This window comes from Python bivittatus, unplaced genomic scaffold, assembly GCF_059951505.1.
Source record: "Python bivittatus isolate LINGU-HERP-01145 unplaced genomic scaffold, Pbiv_v1 ctg000850_np1212, whole genome shotgun sequence".
Lineage (NCBI taxonomy): Eukaryota > Metazoa > Chordata > Lepidosauria > Squamata > Pythonidae > Python > Python bivittatus.
In genome coordinates, this window is record NW_028277112.1 from 47,539,211 (window position 1) to 47,564,239 (window position 25,029).

At 35.1% G+C, this 25,029-nt stretch overlaps 1 protein-coding gene across 9 annotated transcripts in view; it reads right to left on the reverse strand.

Annotated features, from left to right (window-relative positions):
- The window catches only part of NFIB (nuclear factor I B), a 346,323-nt gene that overhangs the window by 60,784 nt on the left and 260,510 nt on the right, over nt 1–25,029 (reverse strand). For 8 of the 9 annotated variants that reach the window (XM_088130118.1, XM_088130117.1, XM_088130122.1 and 5 more), the window contains exons 4-6: nt 12,934–13,002; nt 10,543–10,663; nt 9,624–9,742 (exon numbers count right to left, since the gene is read on the reverse strand). In XM_088130118.1, coding sequence (XP_087986244.1) covers nt 9,624–9,742; nt 10,543–10,663; nt 12,934–13,002 — 309 coding nt within the window. Of the gene's footprint in view, nt 1–4,357; nt 5,023–9,623; nt 9,743–10,542; nt 10,664–12,933; nt 13,003–25,029 lie in introns of those variants that run through there. The other variant, XM_088130125.1, reaches the window with a different exon arrangement.

The following is a 25,029-nucleotide window of genomic DNA, read 5'->3' on the forward strand; positions in this document are numbered from 1 at the left end:
ATATCTGTTCAAGTTAGCCCAAGGCAACTATTTTGATCAATTCTAATGTGATAAAATGCTGCAGGGAGAATGTGCAGAACTGTGTTTACGTCAGACTTTAATTAAACTGTTGTTTGCTTCCCAAGAACCTTAGGAAACACTAATGAGACATGAGTTTCAGCAATTTCCTCATCAAAAGGCAAGACCCTCTGCCTCTCTATGAGCAGACTGCCATCCAAGGAACTCCCTTGGTAAATGTCACATGGCACACCAATCAGCAAGCCACCTGCTAAAGGAACTAAACTCGAGTCAACGTGTAAGTGAGGCAAAGCTCAAGGATCCACCTGCCTGCACTGGACACCTGCTTAGCTTTTACAGACAGCGACACAACATGTTCATTTTCCTATGAAGTTTCAGGGGAACCACAAAGGGATAGCAGCACAGATGCAGAATAGTTTTGCATCTACTTCACCAGCTTAAATCCCAAATCCATCTCCATTTAATCACAGCTTCGTACTCAGTTTAGAACATTGCAAGCAATGCCATTTATAGTCAAAGAACCATAAGCAGAAGGTATCTGAATAAGAACATCCCCCATTTGCACAATGGATGCAAAGTCAAGCAGTTACACTTTGCCAAAACTAGGGACAGGCTAAGATCCAAACTTATCCTGAATGTATACCTATCTTTTATTTCATATACATAGCTTTTCAAGATATCATTATGGAGAGAAAGAGATAAGAAAGTTGACCACTGCCCATAGTTCATACAGATCTAGCAACGTTCTATGGAGCTCTTATAAAAACATGGGCCTTTGTTCTATCCTCTCATTCTGCCTGTTGTAATTAAGGTCTCTTTTTCAATAGTCTGTAAAACTAAAAACAAAAGTAAAGATAAATATGCTTCATAAATGCCTTCCCATTGTATATGTAGCTTATTGAATCCTCATGCTCCCCCAGAATGAAATCAGATCACGAAATCCTAGTAAATGCTATTGGGTTTTTACACTTCATAACTATGTTTTGGATTATATCATCTAGAAAATTTCTTCAGAATATTTTTATAACTAAGACCGAACTTTAAAAATAAAATGAAAAACCTTGGTTGTGATGATGAAATTTAACTCCAAAAGCCAAAAACATTATGCCTGCTACTGGAAAATATATTGTTGTGTATTAAGAATTGATATGATCCTATACTGAATGCAATGCAACTTACTTATGCACAGAAAAACAACAAAGATGCACTGAAAAGCTATGCATTATAAATCACCACTTTTAAGCACAGATTAAAATTCAGTTACATGATTTAAGCTCAGTGAAACCAGTAGTTTTAAAGTGTGTTTATATCATTGAGATTCACATTTCTATTTTGGACAGTGCCTACAATGTTTGTATATGCCACTATTACATTAATAATTCTATTTATAGAAAAATCTTACATTTACAAATATAGAGAAAACTACAGAATCAATAAAAACACAGCTTGTAAAAACCATTAAACTGGGTCCACAACTTTAAAAAGTTGCAGTTCCTGATGCTTAAAGAACATGAGTAAAAAAACCAATAATTCAATGTTAATGCAAATTTTAATGCAATTATACTCATATCAAGTATATTATATTATACCAAGATGGACAGTATTAAAGCATGAAAAGCCACTGTATCTGAATAAATTATGTTAACTGTATTTATATAACTCATATCCCAAATTTGGTCTAAGGAATTCAAGGCAGCATGGTTTCTTTCTCCACAGTTTTATCTTTCTTACAACCCTTTGAGATAGATTAGGCTGAGATCTGGTGGCTAGCTTAATATTATTCAGTGAACCTTTTAAACAAGTTAGGATTGATCCCAGATCTCCTCCATTCTCAATCTGATATTCTAACCACATATCAGCATTATTTCTATACCCAGTACTTGCCTTTTGGGAATGATGAGTATTTGCTAAATTGTCCTGAACAATAAAAAAAACACTTATTGTTTATTTTGTAGTAACTCCATGTTTGTGAAAAAGCAAGTATTATAAAACAGGACAAATTCCATAATTGGGCAACAAAGTTGGTATGAGAGGCTATATCTCACTGACAACAAACATTTTATATGCATAAATGCAAGATTAAATTAGCAGTTAAATCCTTCAGATTAACCAGATATGATTTAGGAATTTCATAACCAATATCATTTTCTTGAAACTAATGACCCCACATACAGTGTTTTCAAGATCAAGGAAAAAGTATATATTTTTCTTCCCTTCTTCTAAATTACAAAATCAGAGAAGGGTCCATATAGACCAAAGCATCCAACTTAACATGCTTGACAGATCTCCAGACCCTACAGCAAAAGGGACTCCACTATCTTGTTAGATGTTCAGGCCGCGTTAGGCAAGCCCTGTTGTGGATAGGATTTTAGCACTGGAATATATCATTTATCTTAAATTGTTTTTAACTGTTGGGTTTCTAAATCTTGTATACCACCCAAAGTCAGTTCTATGAGATGGGCAAAAAAAATTTGCAAAGTAAAAATACTGCAATTTAGTTTCAATGTTGTACTACTCTCATATTCAACTGCTTTTTTATAACTTAAAACCATGTTAACTATAGGTTAAACTATAGAGAAAAGCATCCTAGCCTTTCTTTTTGTGACATCTCTTCAAATACTTTAGGATTACTATATTATTGCTCAGTCTTTTTTTAAAGGATAGCCAATACAGTTCTTTTAATCTGTCTCCCTAACAATGCTTCATTTTTATCTGATTATCTCATTGTCTTATTCCAGTTTGCCTGAATTGTTTTTAAAATGTGATATTGAAAACTGGACATCTATCTGAAGTGGAGTTTTGGTGCAGAAGGGAATAAAAGTATTACTTCCTGTGATTTAGAAACTAAGTCTCATCCCATTTTTTCTAATCTACCAAGAACACTGAATTTTGTTTCTGTTTGTCTTCTAGACCAGTGTTTCTTAAAGTGTGATCCTAGGACCCCTGGGGGTCCCCCAAGACCATCTCAGGATCCGTGAAATCAAAATTATTTATCAGCCTACATTGAAAAATAATACAATATTAAGCCCCCATCAAACAATCACGAGAAGTGGTAGCGGCAGCAAGTGCATCAATTTTAATTTTTAATATGGTAAATATCGATAAATACAATCCATCCAAACAAAAGCTCTTTTGAGGCCCTCCATAATTTTTAAAAGTGGGAAGGGCTCCTGAGAGAAAAAAAGTTGAAGAAACACTCTTCTAGACTAAAGTATCCACTCAATTTTGCATCATCTGCAGATGTAACAAGCTTTCTCTCCATATCTGCAATCCAAGTTTTAATAACAAAGTTGAGACATACTGAGCGTGAGACCAAATCCTATAGCATTCTTCCCCAGAAACAGCTATTAGTTTCAGAAGAAAAAAATATATATACAGGACAGTTAGAAAAATACTCCAAAGCACAGAAAACAGAGATCACAGATCTCCTACGTAAGATCTAATTTGGTAGCCACGAAACAGAGCTGGAAAAAAAATCTTTGCTTAAAACACTGAAGTACATAGCATTAAGCTACCTAGATAGATCAACAGTTTGATTTAATATAAGACTGCTGCTTTTTGCCATGAAGCCAAAAGCACTTAGCTAACTGTAACTGATAGAAGTTATATTTTCCACAAGACAAAAGATTTACAGGGCACTTATCAAATCTCCCTTTCTCCTCAGAACTCGTGCATTCCTGAAACACTGCTCCAGGGGTCTACCAGAATCTCTGGCGAAAATGACCTCTTTCCTTCTGCCAGGCTTATCCAACTGATGACCTGACAGCTCACTGTTTTTTTAAAAACATGTTTCCTTTTGCCATCTTTTCAACTTAATTTACTTAATTTAAATATAACTTTCCAACTGCCAATAAGGTCCCTCAGAAAGAAAACTAGGTGTTTATTTTATACATGTTAGAGGCACTACACTAATAATTTTTTTTCACCCACAATTCCAGTTCCAATACCATCTTAATACTTCTTTAAATCAAACAGCGTAATCCAAAATTTCAATCATTCAGAATTTAGTAATCCTGGTCCCTGACCACTAAGTCAATAAAAACCGTCTTTTACAAGTATTCTAGTGCTCCAAAACAACCGGGAATATAGTATTAACTTCAGTGAAATGCTATAACCTGTTGCGCAAAATTTCCATTGAAATACTTTTGATATTACAGTTCAAACTTCTGACAAAGTTGAGTATCGGATAAACAAACCACAACAGCTTTCCTCTGAAATATACTTTCTAACAGGAAGTTAGAAACAATTCTTATTTTAGGAATATTGATGTATTAAGAGGAAAATAAATAACCAGTTTTGGAGGAAACAGTTTCTAAATATGCTTTAAATAAAAACACAAAAACTGACATATAAGGCATGTATACATTTATTTACTATGTAATATTAAATATTTACAACAAGACAAATGATTTGCTAGCAGAATATAGATATATAATTCTTTTAAGATAATCTTTTGGTCATGCTTTTAAAAGAAATGAACACAGAGTAACATAGTTAAGTAGTATTCAATAAAATAATCCAGATGGAGGGTGTCTTTCCATGATATAGCTCAACCCTCAGTAGGTGCCTTAGGAATTACTTTTGAGTTTTGTTCTGTGTAGGCAAGCAAATGGCCCAGCTGATCAGTTATGTTTTTTAGTTCCTGAACAGCACTACCTACCTCCTCTTTTAATTCTCTTAGCTCAGAAATTAATATATCCATTTTAGAGAAACCATGTGAAGAAGGTCTAATGAGAAAAGACCCATCAGGAGAGGGCTCTGTAATTAAAGGAATTCCAGAAAAAGCAAGTCCAGAAGATGGGGAGATAGCAAAAGATGGCAAAGGTCCAGAAGGATATCCAGGAGAGGATACTTGTTCCTCATCACAAGGAGGCCCAGCAGAGGGTAGGTGAAGAACAGGAGAAGAAGATCCAAGAGCTTCTGTTTTAATGGTAAGCTGTGGCTGTAATGATTTGTTGCTGTTGAATGCAGGAGAATCATAGGAAACTGAACATGATGAAGAAACTGTAAAATTAAAATTTATTTAATTGTACACACTAATGTACAATTCCAAACAAATCTCTAACAGTATTAAAATGCTTTAGGATATGCAGTGTTAAAATATTACAATTACAATACATGACGTAAAGCATCACATCCTTCTTTTCTACTCTAGGTCAAATATATTTTTCTAATCAAAAATTATGAAAAGTTTAAACTACTAATGAAATATGCAAGATAAAGGCTTGCTGTTTCCCTAGAGACCAATTAAGTTTGCTTTTCATTTATTTAAAAAAATCCAGAGCTTCTTTAAAAACATCATGTCAGTTCTTTTCACAGAACCCCAGCATAGCAATGTGTGCAGCTGTTTCATGTTTTAAATTATTTAATTTTTGAAGAAGGGTCCTTTATAAATAGTATTATTTATACAGAACACTGGCCGGTTTCTGTAATCTTATAAATTAACATCAACTGTAATTTTATTATTATATGAACCTGGATAAGGATGAAAAGAACTATCATTTTGAGGACTAATATGAAGTATATCTGTCTATTCCTTTTCGTTATCACTTCACAGCTCTGAGTAATGTTAAATAAAGGCTGTGTAAGACCATAGGCTGTGATCCATATAAGACCACAGATCATGAGTTAAGTAGTATTTTTAAAAAATATTATGATTTAAAAATTATTTGTGCATGCTAAATCTGTGGACTCCTAAGTTTTGGTAAGTGTATTTATTTAGAAGGAAAAGTATCAGAATTAACTCTCTAAGCAAAGTAGAATGGAGTAGCTAATTTTCACTTAAGTGACAAGTGATTTTAATTGGCAAGCCAGGACAGACCCTGATGCTATTATAGGATGACCTGATATTCTAATGGCCCACTAATCTCAATTATTTCAGGATCAGATTATTACTGTATGATTCTTGTTCTGTATGAAGTCTTTCTTCCAAAACCTAAAACTATCAGGAATATGCACAATCTCTACCAACTAAAATCAACTGCAAAATACCTAGAGTAATTTTTGAACAGTTCAGATAAATGTATATACCAAGAATGTGACTTAATCTTATGCCCTTAGTCATGCATTTCCATACATAATTTCAAATTAGTTTCCAAATTAGCTAACTCAGTGAGCAAGTAATTTATGGATATAACACTGTCCTTTTCAATAAATGTGCTTAAGAGAAATAATACGTTTAAAGAGATCTACCAACTTGTTATCTGTGACTTTAAGTTCAACAAGCAGGAAATACAACACAATATTGCAGGGCAAGGTGATGCTGTTTTGAAGATACTCTTCCCCCCCCACTTAGCAGTCAAATTTCAGTGGTCAACAAATATGCTCAATGTTCATGATAATGCTCTGGAATCTTCAGTTAAATTTTATTTCTCTCTAACGTTTTTTTTTTATATAGTTTTACAAACCTTAAAACTCCCAAATGTGTTGATATTTCTCTTGCATATAAACAGTACTATTTTGACTACTTAACGGCTAGCACTCAGAGCCTGATATTTAGGATAACCCTGACTTCCTCAAAGGTGAAACTCTTAATATTTAAAGTCCACCCAATGCCCCCTTTTCTTAACTGACAATAAAACTGTCGTCTTTTTTGTTGTTGTTAAAAAAAAACTACTTACCAATAACTGTGGTTCTGCAAATTCATATTTGTGGAGCAAAGATCTCAGGTGCAGCTGAGTTTCAGGAACCTTTTAGAAAAGCTGTGTCTACCATTATTGCATGACCATACTTTTATGGTACTGCATGAAGGGAACTGAGGTTAACAAATAACTCATCTTCTGCCACTAGCCTCAGAAATTTATGAAAGCAGCAATTTAGTCAACAGAGTTTCTTCTTTCTCCTTTGTGATGACACCAAATCCTTTCGCATGGAGACCCTTCGTAAGTGCAGCTTCTTCCTACCCTTATATCTGAGATTAGAGGAAAGTAAAACCAAAGCCTCCATAATGTTCAGTAACTCACACTGAGATGCTGAAAAGATATGTAACTAATAAGAAGATTCCCTGGAGATATGATGATTCTAGGACAAATTGCACCAGGTCCCTTAGTACTTACCAACTGAGAACACCAAGTCATATTTGTACTGAAGTCCCCACAAAATGAAGCCTCAAATGTATCTAATCATGGCGCAAAGGCATCAGCCTCGTAACTTCAGAAGACCAGAAAAAACTACTTTGATAACAGAATAATTATTCTGATAGACAATTCATGCTTTCTGGCCCAAGTGATTTTGTTTTTAAAAAGCTAGAAAGACATGTGTCAATGCATTCAGGATAACCTACTCTGGTAGACTAATTGACAATGAAGGATGTACTCATTATTGAAGCACATCAATGGAATAATATACATTTTGATCTAAGAAAGGTAAAGTGGCATAAAAAATATCACTTAAACTGAACATAGATACAAAAAGAATAAATTCAGTGACCATGCACAAAGCATAGTAATGATATAGAAAATAAACTAATCCCACCCAAACAGAACATATTACTCATAAACTAATATTAAATATCAATCAGAAAGACTAAACTGCAAAATAAGGCAAACTAGAAGAACTAAAATTCTGAAAAATTAAAATAAGTCTATATTTGAAACAATTTAAGCCTTTAATGCCCTGTTCATGTTCATGAATACACTCAGACACATTTTTCATCTTAACTGAAGGTTACCAAAGCTTAAGCACCACAGACCTCTACACTCCACAACTAGAACTATGCAGAGACCACCACAAACAAGGAACTTTTAACCTATAAGCACATTCAGTTTTGACAATTAGACTCTGACAACAAAAATAGAAAATCTGTACAGATGTCATGTCACCTTCCTTACACATCAGGAGCAGGCTTTGTGTTTATCTACTTCCTTCCTGTTCCCACACCATGTATAGAAGTGATTGTACATATGTGACTACAGCATTGCTTTTAACCTTGAATATGGAAATTGCTTTCTCAATTCTTCCTTTAAATAGCTGTGATGGTTCCTGGTAAAGGCAATCATTTCTACACATGGCAATAGCAATGGAGAAGAAACAGGTAAGTAATACGCAATTTAAGCAACATTCTTGATCTCATTTCTTGTACTATCTGAACTCCAAAAAATATTCATAATAACAAAAACACCAACGCACAGATGACACTTTTAGAAAACAAACACAACAAGCCAATTATTTGGGGGATTTACTTTACATCGAAAAATACAAATAAATACATGTTGCAAGCTTTTTGATATCAAATTCATAAGTATAACTAAGTATATGCGGCAAATTTTCATTTTTGCTGATCACAAAATGAAAAAGGAATTTTTACATTTATATTTTGGAAAAAAGAGAAAAAGGACTCAAAAGGTTGGTTTAGGAATTCTGTTCAAAGAACAGAAAAAGAAAAGGGGAGAAGACAACTACAGTACAAAGGGACCAAGATATATAGGTATCAGGGGGAAACTAAGAACTTTATATAGCATCATGAGCCTTACAAAAATAATATTTTGAATGTTGCATTAGGAAGAAATTAGGCATAAATTTATGACCAATATATGAAATTGGCATAATTATGTTAATGTATAAATTAGAAATAGTGGTATCAGTTACAGTTGTGGAGCAGGTAAGTGATTGTAAATATAAATCTATGGGAGGGAGGGAAAGAAAGTCCTGAATACAGATAATTCTAATTTTTAAAAAATGTGATATTTTAATCAGCTAAAACATATTTTAATAATCTTTGGAATTTTCAGTAACATATCACAGAGCTTTAAAATACTAAGCAAGATTATAAAATAATATGAATAGAACTAAAGGAAGTCTTGTGAAAAACTAAGAAATAGTAATTTCCATTTACTACATATGCTTACTTTTCCTCTTCAAATGAATATTGCTGTGAAATGCTGTCCATGGCTGAACAACATTAAAATATTTTAGATGTTATTGTATATTCAATTAGCTAAAATTTACTTCAGGGCCTATCACTCATAACTTTGTATAAATAATGATGAATGTATACCTTTGTAAAACAGGGCATTACTTATTTATATTTCAGATTTTATTTCACACAGAGTATATATGAACAGATTGATAGAAATAAATACTTTCATGTGAGGCTGCTATTAAATGCACAGAAACATGGCCAGAAAAAAAATGTCAAGATTAATCATCCTCTCTTTTAGAGTGTATGTGAAAAATCCAATAATTTATTCAATCATTTTCTAATCTTTCTAGATTCTACTAATCAATATAGTGTCCCTACATTTTGCCTGCCAGTAAATCAATTATTAAAGACTTCTTGTGACTCTAAATGAGTACCATGGCTTTGAAAAAGGGATTTGTGTGCTTGAGAAATACAAAATGCAATTTTACAATAATGGGGATGAGATTACTAATTACTCCTAAACATAATATAGTTCTAAGGAAGTATTTTAATCTCAAAAGATTTAAATTTTTCTTCTCTATTCCAATCTATCATATATTCATAGTTTATGAAGAAATTATATAAATAAGAATATATTTTATATTTATGTAGGAGTAAACCTGATTGAATTCAACAGAGTTTACTTCTGAGTAGACACAGAATGAACTGAGAACTCACTTTTCTATAATATCGAGGTTTTACTCACCTTGATCTCTTTCATGCCATGTCCTACTACCAGCAGCTGGTGAATTTGGGGAAGGATAAAAGTCTCCTGTTGGGCTTGGTTCCATATTCTCATCTATGGATATAGTTTTGGGTCTCTTACTGTAAATATATAGAAATAAGAGCTTATTTAAACAGTTTTTATGTCCATATTTTAAAGTACAATCCTTTTCAGACACGTCAAGCCAAAACTACACTTGGTAGACATATTCACATTTTACACTGAGCTTAAAGTTATATATATTATACACATTTTTCTCTTACTAATACACTATTGGAACTTTTTTTAGATTAGGAGTGCAGAGTTCGGCTTCCAACAGGCACACTAAAACCTCATGGCTTTTCACATTCTAACCCTTTATTCAGGAACTGGCTTCTCAGCAGAAGGCTCACATACCCAGCATAGCCAGATTAATTCCATTATTGCAGTAAAAAATAAAGCCATATAGACAGATCTGCCTACTGAAGTACACGGGACTAAAAGCCTGTATGTATGTCTATGCCACAGAGTTTAAATTCTAAGTCTCTGCCCTGCCTTTCTGAGTCAACAGATAATGAACTGAGGTACCTATCTATGTTGATATTAACAATTCTCCCTAGCCTGGGAACTACAGCTTTTCTCTCAACATTTTCGTTCTTTCATGGAGTGGCAAAGGCTCTGATCTCCAGTCAACTACGAACCGTAATAATTTCCATTACCAAAACTGTCATTTGAAATTATTTATTGAGAAATGTTGTTCAGTATATATCAACTTACCTTTTTATTCCATCAAGAACCAATCATCCCCCCCCAAAAAACAGATTAAGTTGCTAGACAAATGCATAAACATTTCACTGAAAAAGCTGCAAAGCAAAATCATTTAAAATATTACACAACCACAGACTTTTTATAATAGACTCACCTGGTTGGTGGAGAGGATAGCGATCGCTGTAAGTTAACACTTGAGTTCATGTCATGATAATATGGTTGACCTGGAAGTTCTCCAATGGGGAAGTTTACTCCAGCTCCCTGGGTTATAGGTGCTAAAGAATATAGCTTAAAGTTATGCCTATTCTCTAAACAGCCATATCAATATAATCCAAAATCAAAGCAAATTCACTTTTATGTAACGAAAAGCATGACTAAATTATTTGTCCTTGTACAATTCAAAGACAAAATTGGTACTATTTAGGGGCATGGGACAAGCCTTCCCTCCCATCTCAGCATGCAAGGCCAAGAGAAGATGGACATGTCCTACAGTCCAATAAATCACTGGGTAAATATGTTGGGGAAGACTGCGCTAGACAAAGACGTAATTGACTAATAGACCTTTGCAAAGCAACATAGATTTGTTTTAACAAAGTAATCTGGGCTATGGAGGCAATCTGATTTGTTTCCTATTCCCCTCAATTTGCTTCATACCAGTACTATGGAACAAAGCTGATGGGAGTCTTATTTCAGCTAGCTCTGTAGGAGAAGGTTCTTCTCAATCTGCTTCCAATATTCCTCAAAGATGGTCTTTTGGCCCTTTGTGCTGCTGGCCTCTTTCAACTTACTTCCAGTGGGCAAACAGTGGTATGAACTGAGAGTTTCCACATGGCTGGCCTCTTTCAACTACTTGCCAAAATTCTTTGGCAAATGATCTGGAGGAGGCACCAGGCAGAACAGCTTTGGCACATGCTGTGAGATAGCTTGCAGCTGATGCTGGAGCAACCCAGCTTGCACTAAGAGTGCCTCAAGCAGGATGCCTCTGGCACACACTGTGAGACAGTGTTCATTTCATGCCAAAGGTGTCCAGAATGAGCTCAACCAATGCCGTCAGAGAAGGCTCCTCTCAACCTTCTTCCATAGAGTGAGTTTTTGGAGATCACTCCTAAATGCAAGAAGACATGCTGCTTGGCAAGATAGCTTTGAAGGAGTGTTTTACCCAAAGGTTTGCTACAGCAAAGCACACCTTTGAAGCTTTGCACAGTCCTATTACTTAGTTCTGTGTGTTCTCTAATTCTCACACATATCCAGTCAAAATAGTTGTATATTCTATAAGCAATAATAAATAGATTTCAAATGTTTGTTTTGTGAGATAAAAATGCCTTTTGAAAATAAACCTGTAACATTATTTATATTCCATTTATAATACTACTATATTCCAAGCTGTGTGTTTTATTTTCATGTCACTAACCGACATACCTTACATTACTTTATATAGTTAACTTACAACATTAAAGGGCTCAAAACTACTGAACATCTGAAAAGAATTTCAATGTATTTTGAATGCTTAATATTACAATTTTGGGTATGCTTACACAGAAGCCCCACCATGTTTAACAGAACATACCGCCAGGTAATTATCTATAGATTGTAATTTTCTTTTCTTTTCTTTAGATTTTTATCCCACCATTATTATTTTTATATAACTCAAGGTGGTGAACACACCTAATACCCCTTCTTCCTCCTATTTTCCCCACAACAACTCTGTGATGTGAGTTGGGCTGAGAGAGAGCGACAGACCCAAAATCACCCAGCCGGCTTTCATGCCTACAGTGGGACTAGAACTCACAGTCTCCTCCTTTCTAGCCAGGTGTCTTAACCACTAGATTAAACTGGCTCTCTTACAAATAAAACAAATGAATTCTGATATTGATTTCAATTGGTATCTTGAAGGTGGATGGATATGATAAATCATAATAGATTAGACAATTACCAGCCAAAGATACTTATACTTGTGTTGTAAAACTAGCTACATTATAGGTAGTTCTCACTTTCCAACTGCAATTGGGACTAGCAACTTTGTCTTTAAGCAGCACAGTCATTAAGTGAAATGTCATGTGACTGTGCCAACTTATGAAGTCAGTTCCAGCGCAGTTGTTAAGCAAATCACCGTGGGTTGTTAAGCATGTCATCATGTGACCACAACTTGTGACCTCCTGTCAGCTTCCCCATTGACTTTACTTGTTGGAAGCCGGCTCTGAAAGTTGCAAATGGCAATCACATGACCATGGTACACTGATTGTGGTAAATGCATGCTGATTGCCAAGCACATGAACTGCAATCACGTGACCGTGGGGACACTGCAACTGCTGCAGCTTTGAGGACTGGTTATAAGTCTCCTTTTTCAGCACCATCACAATTTTGAACAGTCACTGAACAAGTGGTTGGTAAGTGAGGACTATCTGTATTGTCAGTTATACAACTGGGTGCACTGACTATCATAAAGAATCAAAGCTGGAAAGGATCATGTAGGAACATATACTTGTACAATGTAATACACATCCAAAAATAAAATACAATTTCAGAAGACAAAAAGGAGACTTACTTCTAGACACCCGCACAAGTTCAGATACATTAAAGACTCCAGATTTTACAAAACTATCCTCAAGATACACTGGAATGAAAAAAATAAAATAAAACAAAAATAAAATAGCAATTAGTCCATTTGGAACAGCAAATCCAATCTTTTCCCTAAACAGCCCATTCATGGTTGAATTCTTCACTCAAATTCTATTAATTCTATTAACATGAATTGTCAAAATGTACCATGATTATGGTACTTTCTATAATCATATGTTATTTCAAAAAAAAACACCCATATAATTGCCTTGTAGTTTCATGTACAATTTTGAAAGATCATATCCATCTAAATGGATGGGAGATGGGATCAGAAAACTGGACAACAGAACATCAGATATATTCTGACTGGTATGTCATTCCATGGTACAAACTTTGAATGGGTTCAATTACAATTCATGTTTTTATCATCCTTCTTGTCCCAACGAAATTCCTTTATAGTTAATTGTATTAAAATGCTCAAACTGAATAAAATGTGGAGCAAATCATCATACTGTGTCACAGATTTCTCTTATTTTTCTTCTTTTCTCCTTAAAAGCTCTCAAGTGAACTTATGGCAAAAGATAAGAAGAGCAGAAGCCAAGAAAGAGGAGACTTAAAGAATAAGCTCTTTTAGCATAAATTCTTCTGTTTCAGCAACAGCTATAAGAAAGCAAAACTGTGTTTTTGAGTAGAGGATTTAGTAAAAGGCAAGAGTAGCAGGAAAACACCTGGTCCTTCAGCTACCTTCTACCACTACAGTTTGAAGAAACACAGAAGAAAAGGAAAATACTTTCTCTACCATGAAGTAAGTAGCAGTTTGCCTCTTCTAGTGGTGTCAGTTAATTTATAATCTCTCTTTCCCATAGGCACCTTTCCTTGCAGTGAAAAAGAAGTGTCTACCTTTCACACAGATTTTACACATTATAAGTAAAATGGCTCTACAGAACAATCTTATTGATTTTTATTTGGTGAGTTCAGCATTGCTTAATCACATATAGGCATGCTTAGGGTTGAAGCCTAAACCACCCTTCTTAAAAGAACAATACTGAGAACAAAATTAGCTATGAAACTAGCAAAAGATGTACAGTCCTATTTAAAATATTAAATAAGAACATAAAGCTTAAATTGAAATAATTGAATATTAAATAGTTGGCATTTTATATATAATTCCAAACATTCTACTCTGTAGTACAAGTTGGGTTCCAAAGGTATTTTTAAGATAGAAACTTAACATAATTTGTTCTATATTGAAAGAATTTAATGATATAAACTAGTTAATAAACCTGCTGTGACTATATAATTGACTTCTATCTTTGTGATGTTAAAGGCAATATTTACGGTCTGCTGTGATCTGGTGTAGAGACAATAAAGTATGAGGAAGACAATGTTCTTCCAACAGAAGAGAAAGTTCTTGCTAAAATATCTACATGAAAAGCATATATACATTACTCCAAATGGTCAGATATTTTAGTATTTAAATCTATAATACAGTGTTGCTGACTAAAAGTTTCATTTTATTCTAGAGATAGTGTCATAAGGAATAATATAAACTCACTAATTATTACCATTTCTAACTTTAAAATCTACCAGAGAAAAAGAATCTTCCTGCAAAAATCTGAACAATATAATTTATTATAATCAGAGGGTCAATCAAATAAGATGCCTCTGTATCTATACAGCAAAGAACTGGGAGAGGTTAATTGCATTCTTCTTTTTTTAGGAGGTGTGAAAACCCCTACTTTAATACTACAATTATAAGACTGGTGTCATTGTGAATACTGGGCAAAGACCCAAGTCCTGTGTGCACCCATCTTTAAAGAGACAGGTTTGGAGCAAATTGTCATAATATACCCTGTGAATAGAAGTACCTGATGGCCATACTTGCATTAAAAAATGCAAAGTAACACTTAAAAAATCTGATTTTTTCCATCTGATTATGTACCAAATTAGAACTCCAAATCTTGAATACATAATATACATTCTGAGACTAAGAAAGAGAATACATAGTCACTGCAGTAGCTTCTGTAAAAGTAGTTTATCAGTGAAACACTTACCTTTCATTGTCTGGTATTTGCATAGCTTTCATTACTGTATTAAGCAACTTTCATCTAAACTATATAAATACAACTATGTGCATGCATATTACTTATTTACTCATTTTTGTATAAATACTTAGATACTTAAATCATTAATGACTTGACATATACTACAAACATACTGAATTGCTATGATCTAGAAGTTAATATTAATTCTGGTTTTTGTAACTCCCTCCTGCAGGAATATGGTTGTGTCCCTGAAACTGCACAGCATTGTCATTACTCAATATACGGTCATAACTCCAGCTCCAAGCTTTGAACTGGAAGGTGACAAAGTGGGATGTCCTCTACCCATTTCCAAAGCAATTCATGCAATAAAACTCCACTCTTCTCCAGCTCAAAGATCAATAGAAAACCTCAGAGAAGGAACCACAGCACTGCGGTCATAATGCCCTGCCTCCAGTAAGTTTCAATACCAAGAATAAAACAGGGGATCATGGGTAATGTGGAGTCCTTGGGGTTCTCTGAGCTTGGTTCTTTTCTTGCAAACGTTTCGTTACCCGGCTAGGTAACATCTTCAGTGTTAAAATGGGATGAGGTTTGCTCTCTATTTATCTGCTGTGGCCTACTTTGCCAGTACTGGTGGGGGTGGGGTAATCATGGGTAATTCACAAGGATATGTGTTGCCATTATTTTTGCTATCATTCTTTTTAGGAACCCTTCTTTGCTTCCCCAGATACTGAAAAAAATGGCTCCGTTACACATTCTGCCTACTGAACCTGCCTACCAAAAACTCTTGTCCTGAAGGGCTATTCAATCTGAACTCAGATTTACTCCAACTTGTATGTTTGCATTTATATCAGAGCCTATCTCCAAAATTTGGCTTCTACAAAACTAAAGAAGTGACAAAAACATAGGAGTGCGATATGCTCCTATGAGATAACGCTCAGGATGGACCAGAATCCTTTTGGTAGAAATTTATGAGCTCCAACAGAGTGCTTAGGAGAACAGCTCAAGTGTTCTGAAATGACTGGGCTAGGTGATATTTTCCTAACAGACAAGGATCAATTTTCTTGCCAAGATCAGAAATTAGAAGATTACAGGGGATTATGGAGAAGCAGAAATCCTCAAGTACTTGGTGGCATTATTCAGCTTCAGAGACTCATTCAAAGTATCCTCCACTTTCTTATTTAACAGACCATGCAGTCGAATGACAAGTTTTCAGTCTGGATCAAAGCTTCATTAATAAATCCCAAAGAGCTAAAGGCAATTGTTCATGCAAGTGATTTTGATGCACAGTCAGCAGCACAACAAGAGCTTATTGGCTTCCTGGAAAATCAGTAAGCCTTCATTTAAAAGAAGATAGGCTAGAAGATCTTTTTCTATAGAAAGGGATGGAAAAAATGTTGTCATTTCGCAAAGGGAAAACTGATACAAGTATTATAGTTTAGTAACATATATGTTATGCACGTCAACAGAATAAAACCTTGCCTATCAAAAATATCCAATTTTCAACCTTCTTTAAACATTGGATAGAAGTTTTGTATGAAGCTTGCTCTGGGACACCCCTTGATAACTGAATTAGGAGCATATATTTGAAATTGCTTCAACTGAAACAAAGAGCTTTAATTGTGAGCAGTATCTGCTCTACATGGGGGCAAAATCCTCATAGCACACAAACTGCATCCCCTACTACCTGGTTAGGAGAAAAAGAGCTGTAAAATATGTTTTAAACTAGTTTCAGACTCTAAGAAAGCATCCTCATAAGCAGAAGATTAATCTAGAGCAGGCTTTTCCACCTGAAGCTGAAGAACTATAGTTAAAGAGGAAGCAGAATAACGAACCGACGTGTATGTGTGTGTGATATAGTGTCTGATATACAAAATAGTGAATCCACAGAAGTTGGAGGGAAAAGCATGAAAGGATTTGCAATATGGAAGGAAAATAGTACTTAAAATAGACTTTGGGAGATACAAAAAACAATACTCTCGAAAAGTAACTACTGAGACTATTACTATTATGGAATGAAGGCAATTGTAATAGTAGGAGCTATAGACACTTTAGTGGAAAATGTATTAAGGTTACTGAATAAGTTTCTGTGTGAGAAGATATCAATATTGTGGATGTAAACTGGTACATCTTGCATAAGCATTGGATCACAGAAGTATGAAAACTTCACCTTACAGTAGAAATAATATGACAGGAAATATAATGATAATATTAAAGGAAGTTGTCTATGAAACCAGTGGCATCCCAGAGTCAAACTGCCAAAAAGTTAAAGTAAAGGGTCTGGGGGAAAAAACAAAAGGAAAAGTCATGGTTGCTAAATTTCTCCAATAATGCTTGATTATTTGAATCCACAAAGTGCAGAACAATGTAAGAAAGGGGCAATTAAGTCCAGGAACAGCCCAGCATGAATTTTTAGTTGTGTCAAGGAAGTTATAAAAGTTAAGGCTTTTCCTTTAGAAAACAGAAAGCCTGTTCTAATATGGAGAAAGAAGAACAGAAAAAGGATAAGGTGACAATAAGAAATTTTTAAAAAAGAACTTGAGAGTCTTAAGGTAAAAATAATTAAGGGAAACAGAAAAAAACTTTTAAAATATATTTGAAATAGAAAACTAACCCAGGGAAGTGATAGGGCCTTTGGATGACAAGGGAAGGAAAGAGATGCTTGAGGAGGATTCAATTGTAGGAAAACCAAATATATACTTTGCATCTTTGGTACAGAAGATATAGGTCAAATGCTTAATATAGGACAGGTATTTTCTCAGAGAGTAAATCAGAAATGAAGTAAACTGAGGTAAAAAGAGGACTTCTGGAGAAACTATACAATACAAAAGCAGCAGATTCTGATGGCACCCATCTGAGAGATCTTTAACAAGTCAAATGTGAGATTGCTGAACTCCTTACAAAAATATGACACATTTCTCACACTGGAACCAAAGCAAAGGACTGAAAGTCAGCTAGTGACACCAATTTTAAGAAGAGGCATGGGGGTTCCAGAAAAATATAGGTCAATCAGCTTAATGTTAATTCATAACAATTGGACTTAACATTGGTTCTGGGCAAATTGGTAGAAAATGTAATTAAATAACAATAACTAACATATAGAAGATCAAATCTTGCTGAAAGAAGATATTCATGGATTCTGCAAAAGTAACTGTTGCTTTACCAACCTTCTGGAGTTTTTTGAAAGTACCAAGAGGTATGGGGGGATCCTGTCAACATGGGTATTTTGTTTTTCAAAAAGCCTTTAAAAACATCCTTTATAAAAGGCTCTTGAGTAAACTCAGTATCACTTGATAAGAGGACCTGACATTTTATGGATTCTACTGGTTAAAAAAAGCAGAAATCAAAAAGTAGGCATATATGAACAATTTTCTCAGTGGAAGTAAATAAGATGTGAAATCCCTCCAGGATGTATAAAGACTAGCTTTTTCTAGTTGGCTCATAAATGATCTTGATTTAAGATAAGCATGAGGTGGACAAGTTTGAGGATGGTATCAAACTATTCAATGTGATGGAAACTAAAAGTGACTGTGAGGAACTTTAGAAGGTTCTCTTTAAATTGGATGGAATTGATTAGAAAATGCAGCTCACTTCAAATAAATATAAATGGTGAACACTGGGGCAAAACCCCTTTATGAGCTCTGAGCTGACTATAATTACCCAGGAAAAAGATCTTGGTATCATAATGAATAGCTCAATGAAGATGTCAACTTAGTGTGTGCCAGCTGTGAAAAATGGAAATTCTATGCTAATGTTCATTAGGAAATGGATTGAAGATGAAAATGCCAATGTTATTCAAATCTGTGGTATGTCCACAAGTGAAGTACTGTGTGCAGCACTGTTTACTACATTTGAAAAAGGACATAATACAACTAGAAAAAAATACAGAAGAGGGTAACAAAGTGATTAGGAGGTTCAAACACATTCCTCACAAGAAAAGACAAGTCTAGCTTAGAAAACAGATGCCTGAGCTGGGACATGTTCAGTGTGTATAAAATCATGCACAATATAGGGAAGGTGGATAAGGAGAAATATTTCTCCTTCTCTCAAAGTACTAAGATCTAGAGTTTTCCAATGAGGTTGGTCAGAAGGTGATTTAGAACAGACTTAAGAAAGTACAACGTAACACAATGGAAATTTAACTGAAATTCACCACTATGAGAGATGGCCACTAGTTTGGATGGTTTTAAAAGGAGGTTGGACATGTTTATGGCATGCAAGTCCCTCAGGAATCTTGAAGATTCAGTGTTAGTTTCAGGATGGTGGAAGCATGCCTCCAGTTATCATTAAAACAATAGCAGAAGAGAGGTTTTCTCTTCTCCTGCTCATGAGGACCCCAGCAGTAGCTGGTTGGCCATTGTGAAAAACAAATGCTGGAGTAAGATGGGCTTTGGCCTAATCAGGCTAGATTTTTCTTACATTCTTATAGAAAGGTATACTGAACCATGAAAACACATTGATTTTACAAAAAGTGGTCAGGAGGACATTGATGGGAACAAAACTGCCACAGACGGATTTTGCCTTCAGAATGGAGCCCTGATGACTCAAATCCTCCTGCAGCCCTTCACAAGAAATGCTTTGTGGATTCTCCACTTCGTTGCTGCCTGCTCTTTTTCCAAGTTTTAAAAACACTTGGCAAAATGCATAAGGTGTTCAGTAAGCCATGCTATAGGATCCCTCCTAACCATCCACTTGTAAGCTTAGCCTCTACATCTGATGCACACAGAGCAGCTGCACAATCCTAGATAAAGACCAGTTCTACTATTCATGATTGTACCAGTATATCTTGGGTCCCTATTTGACTTGTCCAGATAGTAGAAACAAATCATACTGACAGGACATGAACCTGATTCCCTAATTACTATGTATTATTAATTTCCTGCAAGATCTAATAAAAAGTGTAATAATAACTGAAGACCAATTAATTCCTAACAGGTTGCAAACATTCCAGGAAAAAAATCAGTTTATAATTGATGATAGAGCACTTCCATTTCTTGCTCTATTTACATCAATCGAAGAAATCATGCTTTGCATGCCATAGGTTTTACTGACTCCAGCAATGGCTTTAAAAGTAACTTCTCATTCTGGCAATCATACTAATAATTTTTTATTCTTAAAATAGAGGTTTTTCTCTCTCTACTTCAGAAAATGTTGGTCTGTACATTGAACAGGTACTTATGGCTGGATCTTTATCATCCAAACTCACCTTACAAACTTCATACAATTTTAAGAGATGAAACTAGTTGGTGTAAAATCCACAGTTTTATTACCAGTTTTTACACAGCACCATATAAACCATTAAATCACTGATTTCTTCTATCAATATATTGTTTTCAGGAAGTATTTCTTGAGGAATATGGTTGGTTCTTTATCACTGGCTGGCTGGGGAACAAGATATGCCATTCAAAACCACGAGAGCGCTGGTAAACTTTCAAGCTTCTCACAAAAGCTGATATTCTCAGAACTGTATGAAGTAAGCAGTAGTGAATTTGTTTATGAAGCACACAGTAGGGATGTTACCAGAATCCAAATAATCCAGGCCCAAGGAGAAAATTTTCTGAAGCAGCAGCATGGGATTCTATCAACATGGAACCAAATTCTCACTGAAAACCTGAGAAATGTCACAATTATCAAAAATTGCCACTTACATTGCAGTGAGTCCAGACCTATTTACCAAGTTTGTCTGAAATTCTTAACCCTCCTTCCCTTCCTAAGTTCACACTGTGTTAGTGATAGCAGGTATAAGAATGTTTTACTCCCTTATCAAATTCTGTTTCCTTGAATAAATGAAAGTTTTCTGGAATGCTTCAGCTCTAGTACCTCCAGGTGATTTCTAATTGCAAAGGAGAGACTCCAATCCCCCGAAGGATCATTGCAGAGAAGAGATGTGCAAAAAAGGATCTGATCTTGACTATAGTAGATTTCCCTCAACGAGGAGACCAACCAAAGGGTGCTTTCTGCAAGGAACTAGAGATCACTGATGTATTGCAATGGCTTATGCCTGGACAAAGCACCTCTGATCCAGAGAATTCAGAGATGAGAACCCAATCTGACTAGGACAGTACTGGTAGTGAAGACATGTATGGGGAGGGAAGTGTAAACAGTATACTGCATCTCTACTGAAATTGTCTGAAATCAATTATCAATAGAGGAATTCTTACATATAGGATGCAACCAAGAAGAAGAGCTATATGCCCTTACCCAGAAGAGTGGAATGTAGGTAACAGGGTTGTTACAGCCATTTGTGTGCAGCTGTACAAAGTTTCTGAACTTTGCCTAGAACGGCAGCTATTTTTTTGCTGAATAATCCATCCTCCTCAAAGAGAAGGTATACACAGATGCCCAAGGTACTGCCCAGATATTTATTTAAAATTATTTTATTTAATAGAATGCTCCAATTGGGCTGATCCTGGACAGTGTTCATGAACATACACAAGCGTAATTTTTTTCTAGTAAGGCCCCATCCCAGAAATCTGCTGAATTGAGGTTGCCTTCCCTCTTGAATGAGCTATAACATTTGCTGGTCATGTATGCCAAATACATAGAAGAGTATGGTCTCTCCGTTATCAAGGTGATAAAACCGCAGGAACATTATTGTATCTTGCTGTGAGTATATGAATGGAAAGAACTTGTATTATCCAAGTCTCAGTTCTATTTAAACACTATTTTTAAATATCTTCCAACCCGCCGTAGTATTTTTTCCTTCTCAGAGTAAAAGAATGGGGATGAAGGATAAAATTTAAAAATAATCCTATGAAATGCTTAATTTGTTGATTCATATTCATCTGAAAATTCACCGGAATTTCATCTTGAGTTAAAGTACAGAAAGTTTCAAAATTTCTCTAGTTAACTTGCTGTGTCTATAAACTATTCTTTTCAGTTGCTTCGACTTTTTATGAACTCTAAAAATATTAATGTTAGTGCCTTGAACATTCAGGTTTAATTCATTGAGACAAAATATGTCACATAAGGAGGCCACTATGTTTAACTAATCAAAATAATTATGTGTTTTTAAGTTCAAATAAAACATATTTTGTTGATGAAGAATTTTGCAAGAACGATAAAGCTTCATCTTTCATTTCAAAGAATCATTTCAAAATGTTTCTCATAGTGTAGTAAGAGATGCTCATGTTCATCTCTTAATTCTGTACACAAAGTACAAATGATAGAATATGCAGGATGAGATTTTATATAATGTAGAAACTTCACACATTCTTGAAGAATAGGATACAAAAATGAAGGCATAGCCTTTGCAGGTGGTCTCTCTCTGAGAATGCTACAATTCATAAATGTACTGGCACTTCTGCTCAAACACGTGGGACAAACCCAATGAGAAACACTGCATTGCTCAAGCTTGGTCAAATCAATGTATTTTCTACTGAACATAATTTTGAATAATAAAATGATTCATTAGCTTAAACATTTCATCAGCAGTTGTTCTTTTTGGACAAAATATTATTTTTGAATGAACTGGCAATGTCTGCTATGCAGGGAGTCCTTGACATATGACCACAATTGGGACCAGAACTTCTGTTGCTAAGCAATGCGATGTCGTGAGTTGTTCCTGATTTTATGACCTTTTTGCCCCAGTCATTAAGTGAATCACTTGACTGTTAAGCAAATCTGGCTTCCCTATTGACTTTGCATGTCGGAAGCCCCTTGGGAAGATCGCAAATGATCATGTGACCATGGGACACTGCAACCATCGTAAATACATACTGGTTGCCAAGCACCCGAATTTTGAGAATGTGACTGCGGCATGCTGTGACGGTCATAAGTGCAAGGTCTGGTCCTAAGTCACTTTTTTCAGTGCCGTTGTAACTTAAAATGTTAAACCATTATACGAGGACTACCTGTATTAGTGCTTTCATTTACTGGTAATGACTATTCTGTATATGATATATCTAAGTTTCCTTAATATTTTTCACCATATATTCAATTCTACATTTCACTGACTTGTGGAACCCAAGTGATTTGCTTGTATTCTTACATAAATAGTGTTACATATAGTGTTCAGTGCAGGAAGTATTAACTTTTTGCCAGTTACATGCAGATAACTTGCCTTAAATATTTCAAAATTTCACATGAAACCAATACAAACTTTTAATTGTGTGAAACCCAGAAAGTGTACTTTTCACTCTTTTTTTAATAGAAAAACATCCACTAAACACTTTTCAAACATTTATCTATATTCAAGATGGAAACAAGAAGGTATTTAATTTAAAGAACAAAAAATAAAACTCTGGTAGTTCTTATCCATAGTTTCATGCGTCTGTGATTTGAGCTTAGTTTTTTCCCTCAAGCTCCACAAAATGGCAGATGGGCTTTTATCCATGTGTGATGTAAGACCTTTAAGATTTACATCACCCAATCACCAACACCCTGGTTGTAGGCTTCAGAGAAAAGCTCCCCCTTTTCCCCTCTGACAAGAGGGCTTGTAATCTCACCCATGCTCTTGGCAATGGCTTCAGAGAAAAACTCTTCCCTTTCCCCAGACTCAGAAAGAGAAAAATAAATCTATCCTTTGCAGCCTCCCACGAGAGCATTGGTGAAATCACAATCACTTTGGCCAAGAGAGAAAGAAAGCAACTATTTGTTTATTTTCTAAGGACTGGGGCCAGGCTGAGGAGCAGAACTTGGAAATCTCCAATCTAAGGTATTAGTTATTTTATTCAATTTTATACCATTGCAAGATTCCTTATACTTTTTCATACAAATAATGAATAAATAAAAATGTCAAAGAGTAGAGAATTCAGGGCTGATCGTTGTGGCACCCATTTGATGCTTCTCTCCAATTTGATGAGAAATCATTGAACAGCAGGGTGAATATATTTGAGCCAGTTATGTGTCCCCTTAGCTGTCATGCCATCTAGCCCAGATTTAACTAGCGTGCTAATCAGCATCTCATAGGGTACTCTGCTCAAGTCAAAAGATGCATATATAGGATTCCCACTAGCAATTATTTTATTTTTATTTATCGTATTTATATAGCTGCCCATCTCACACAAAGTGACTCCAAAGAAGTTATCCAATAAAAAAAGGAAACAAGATTAGTCCAGCAAGATTTGTTCCTGATTGGCTAACTTCTGGTAATTATCATTCTGTTTCCAAGGTGCTTACTGATCAATCACTTTATAATCTGCTCTGGGATATTCCCAGGTATAAATGTTATACTGACTGGTTTGTAGGTTGCTGGATCTTTTTTCTCTATCTTCTTTGAAGATAGGATCAGTGTTTCCTCTCTTCCAGTCATCTGGCACATCAACAGTTCTCCAAGATTTCTCAAAACACAGGATTTGGCCAGATTGTCAGCTGGTTCTTTCAGTGTCCTAGAATGCAATTGATCTAGTTCTCAAGATTTAAACTATCAGTTTCTATCAGCTCCAATCTTCAATCTTGCTGTTCACAATTTCCTTGTGAAACATGTACTATATTTTTGAAGTTGAATAGTCTTTTATTTGTTATCTCTTAGCATTTTACCTTCCTCACTTAATGATGTCTTTTCAAGTTACTAATTTCAGAATTAATAGAATTAGAATTAGGAGACAGGTAGTGATAGTGGTGTTTATATTGTTATATTGTTGTTATTTTTTATATATATCACTCTCCCTGCCAAAAGAGTGCAGAGAGTTGCACAGGTGGTCATAATAAAAAGTATCTACAATATACAGCTATTTTTGCCACCCCGTTGCCCTAAGCTGAAATGCAGCTTGATGTCAGAGACAAACTGAAGGTTCTGTTCAGCTAAGAGCCATCAGATATAGGCAGATTCTCTTTGCTGCTATAAGACAAGAGTTCCAACTTCAACTCTACCACTCTACTCCTGAAAGTGAGGTTAGACTGGGGCATTCTAAGTTTCCACTGGCTTTGCTATATAGTTTGAGTTCTACTCTCTGGGAAGGACAGAGAAAAGGAATTATATTTCCACTAGCCTACTGCTATTGGACATCAGTAAGAGTTAGTAGAGTCGTATGGACTTCTAGTGCTTCTCCACAGATCTGGTAACTAAAACACTACTCCCTAGCAGGCTTTTGTTT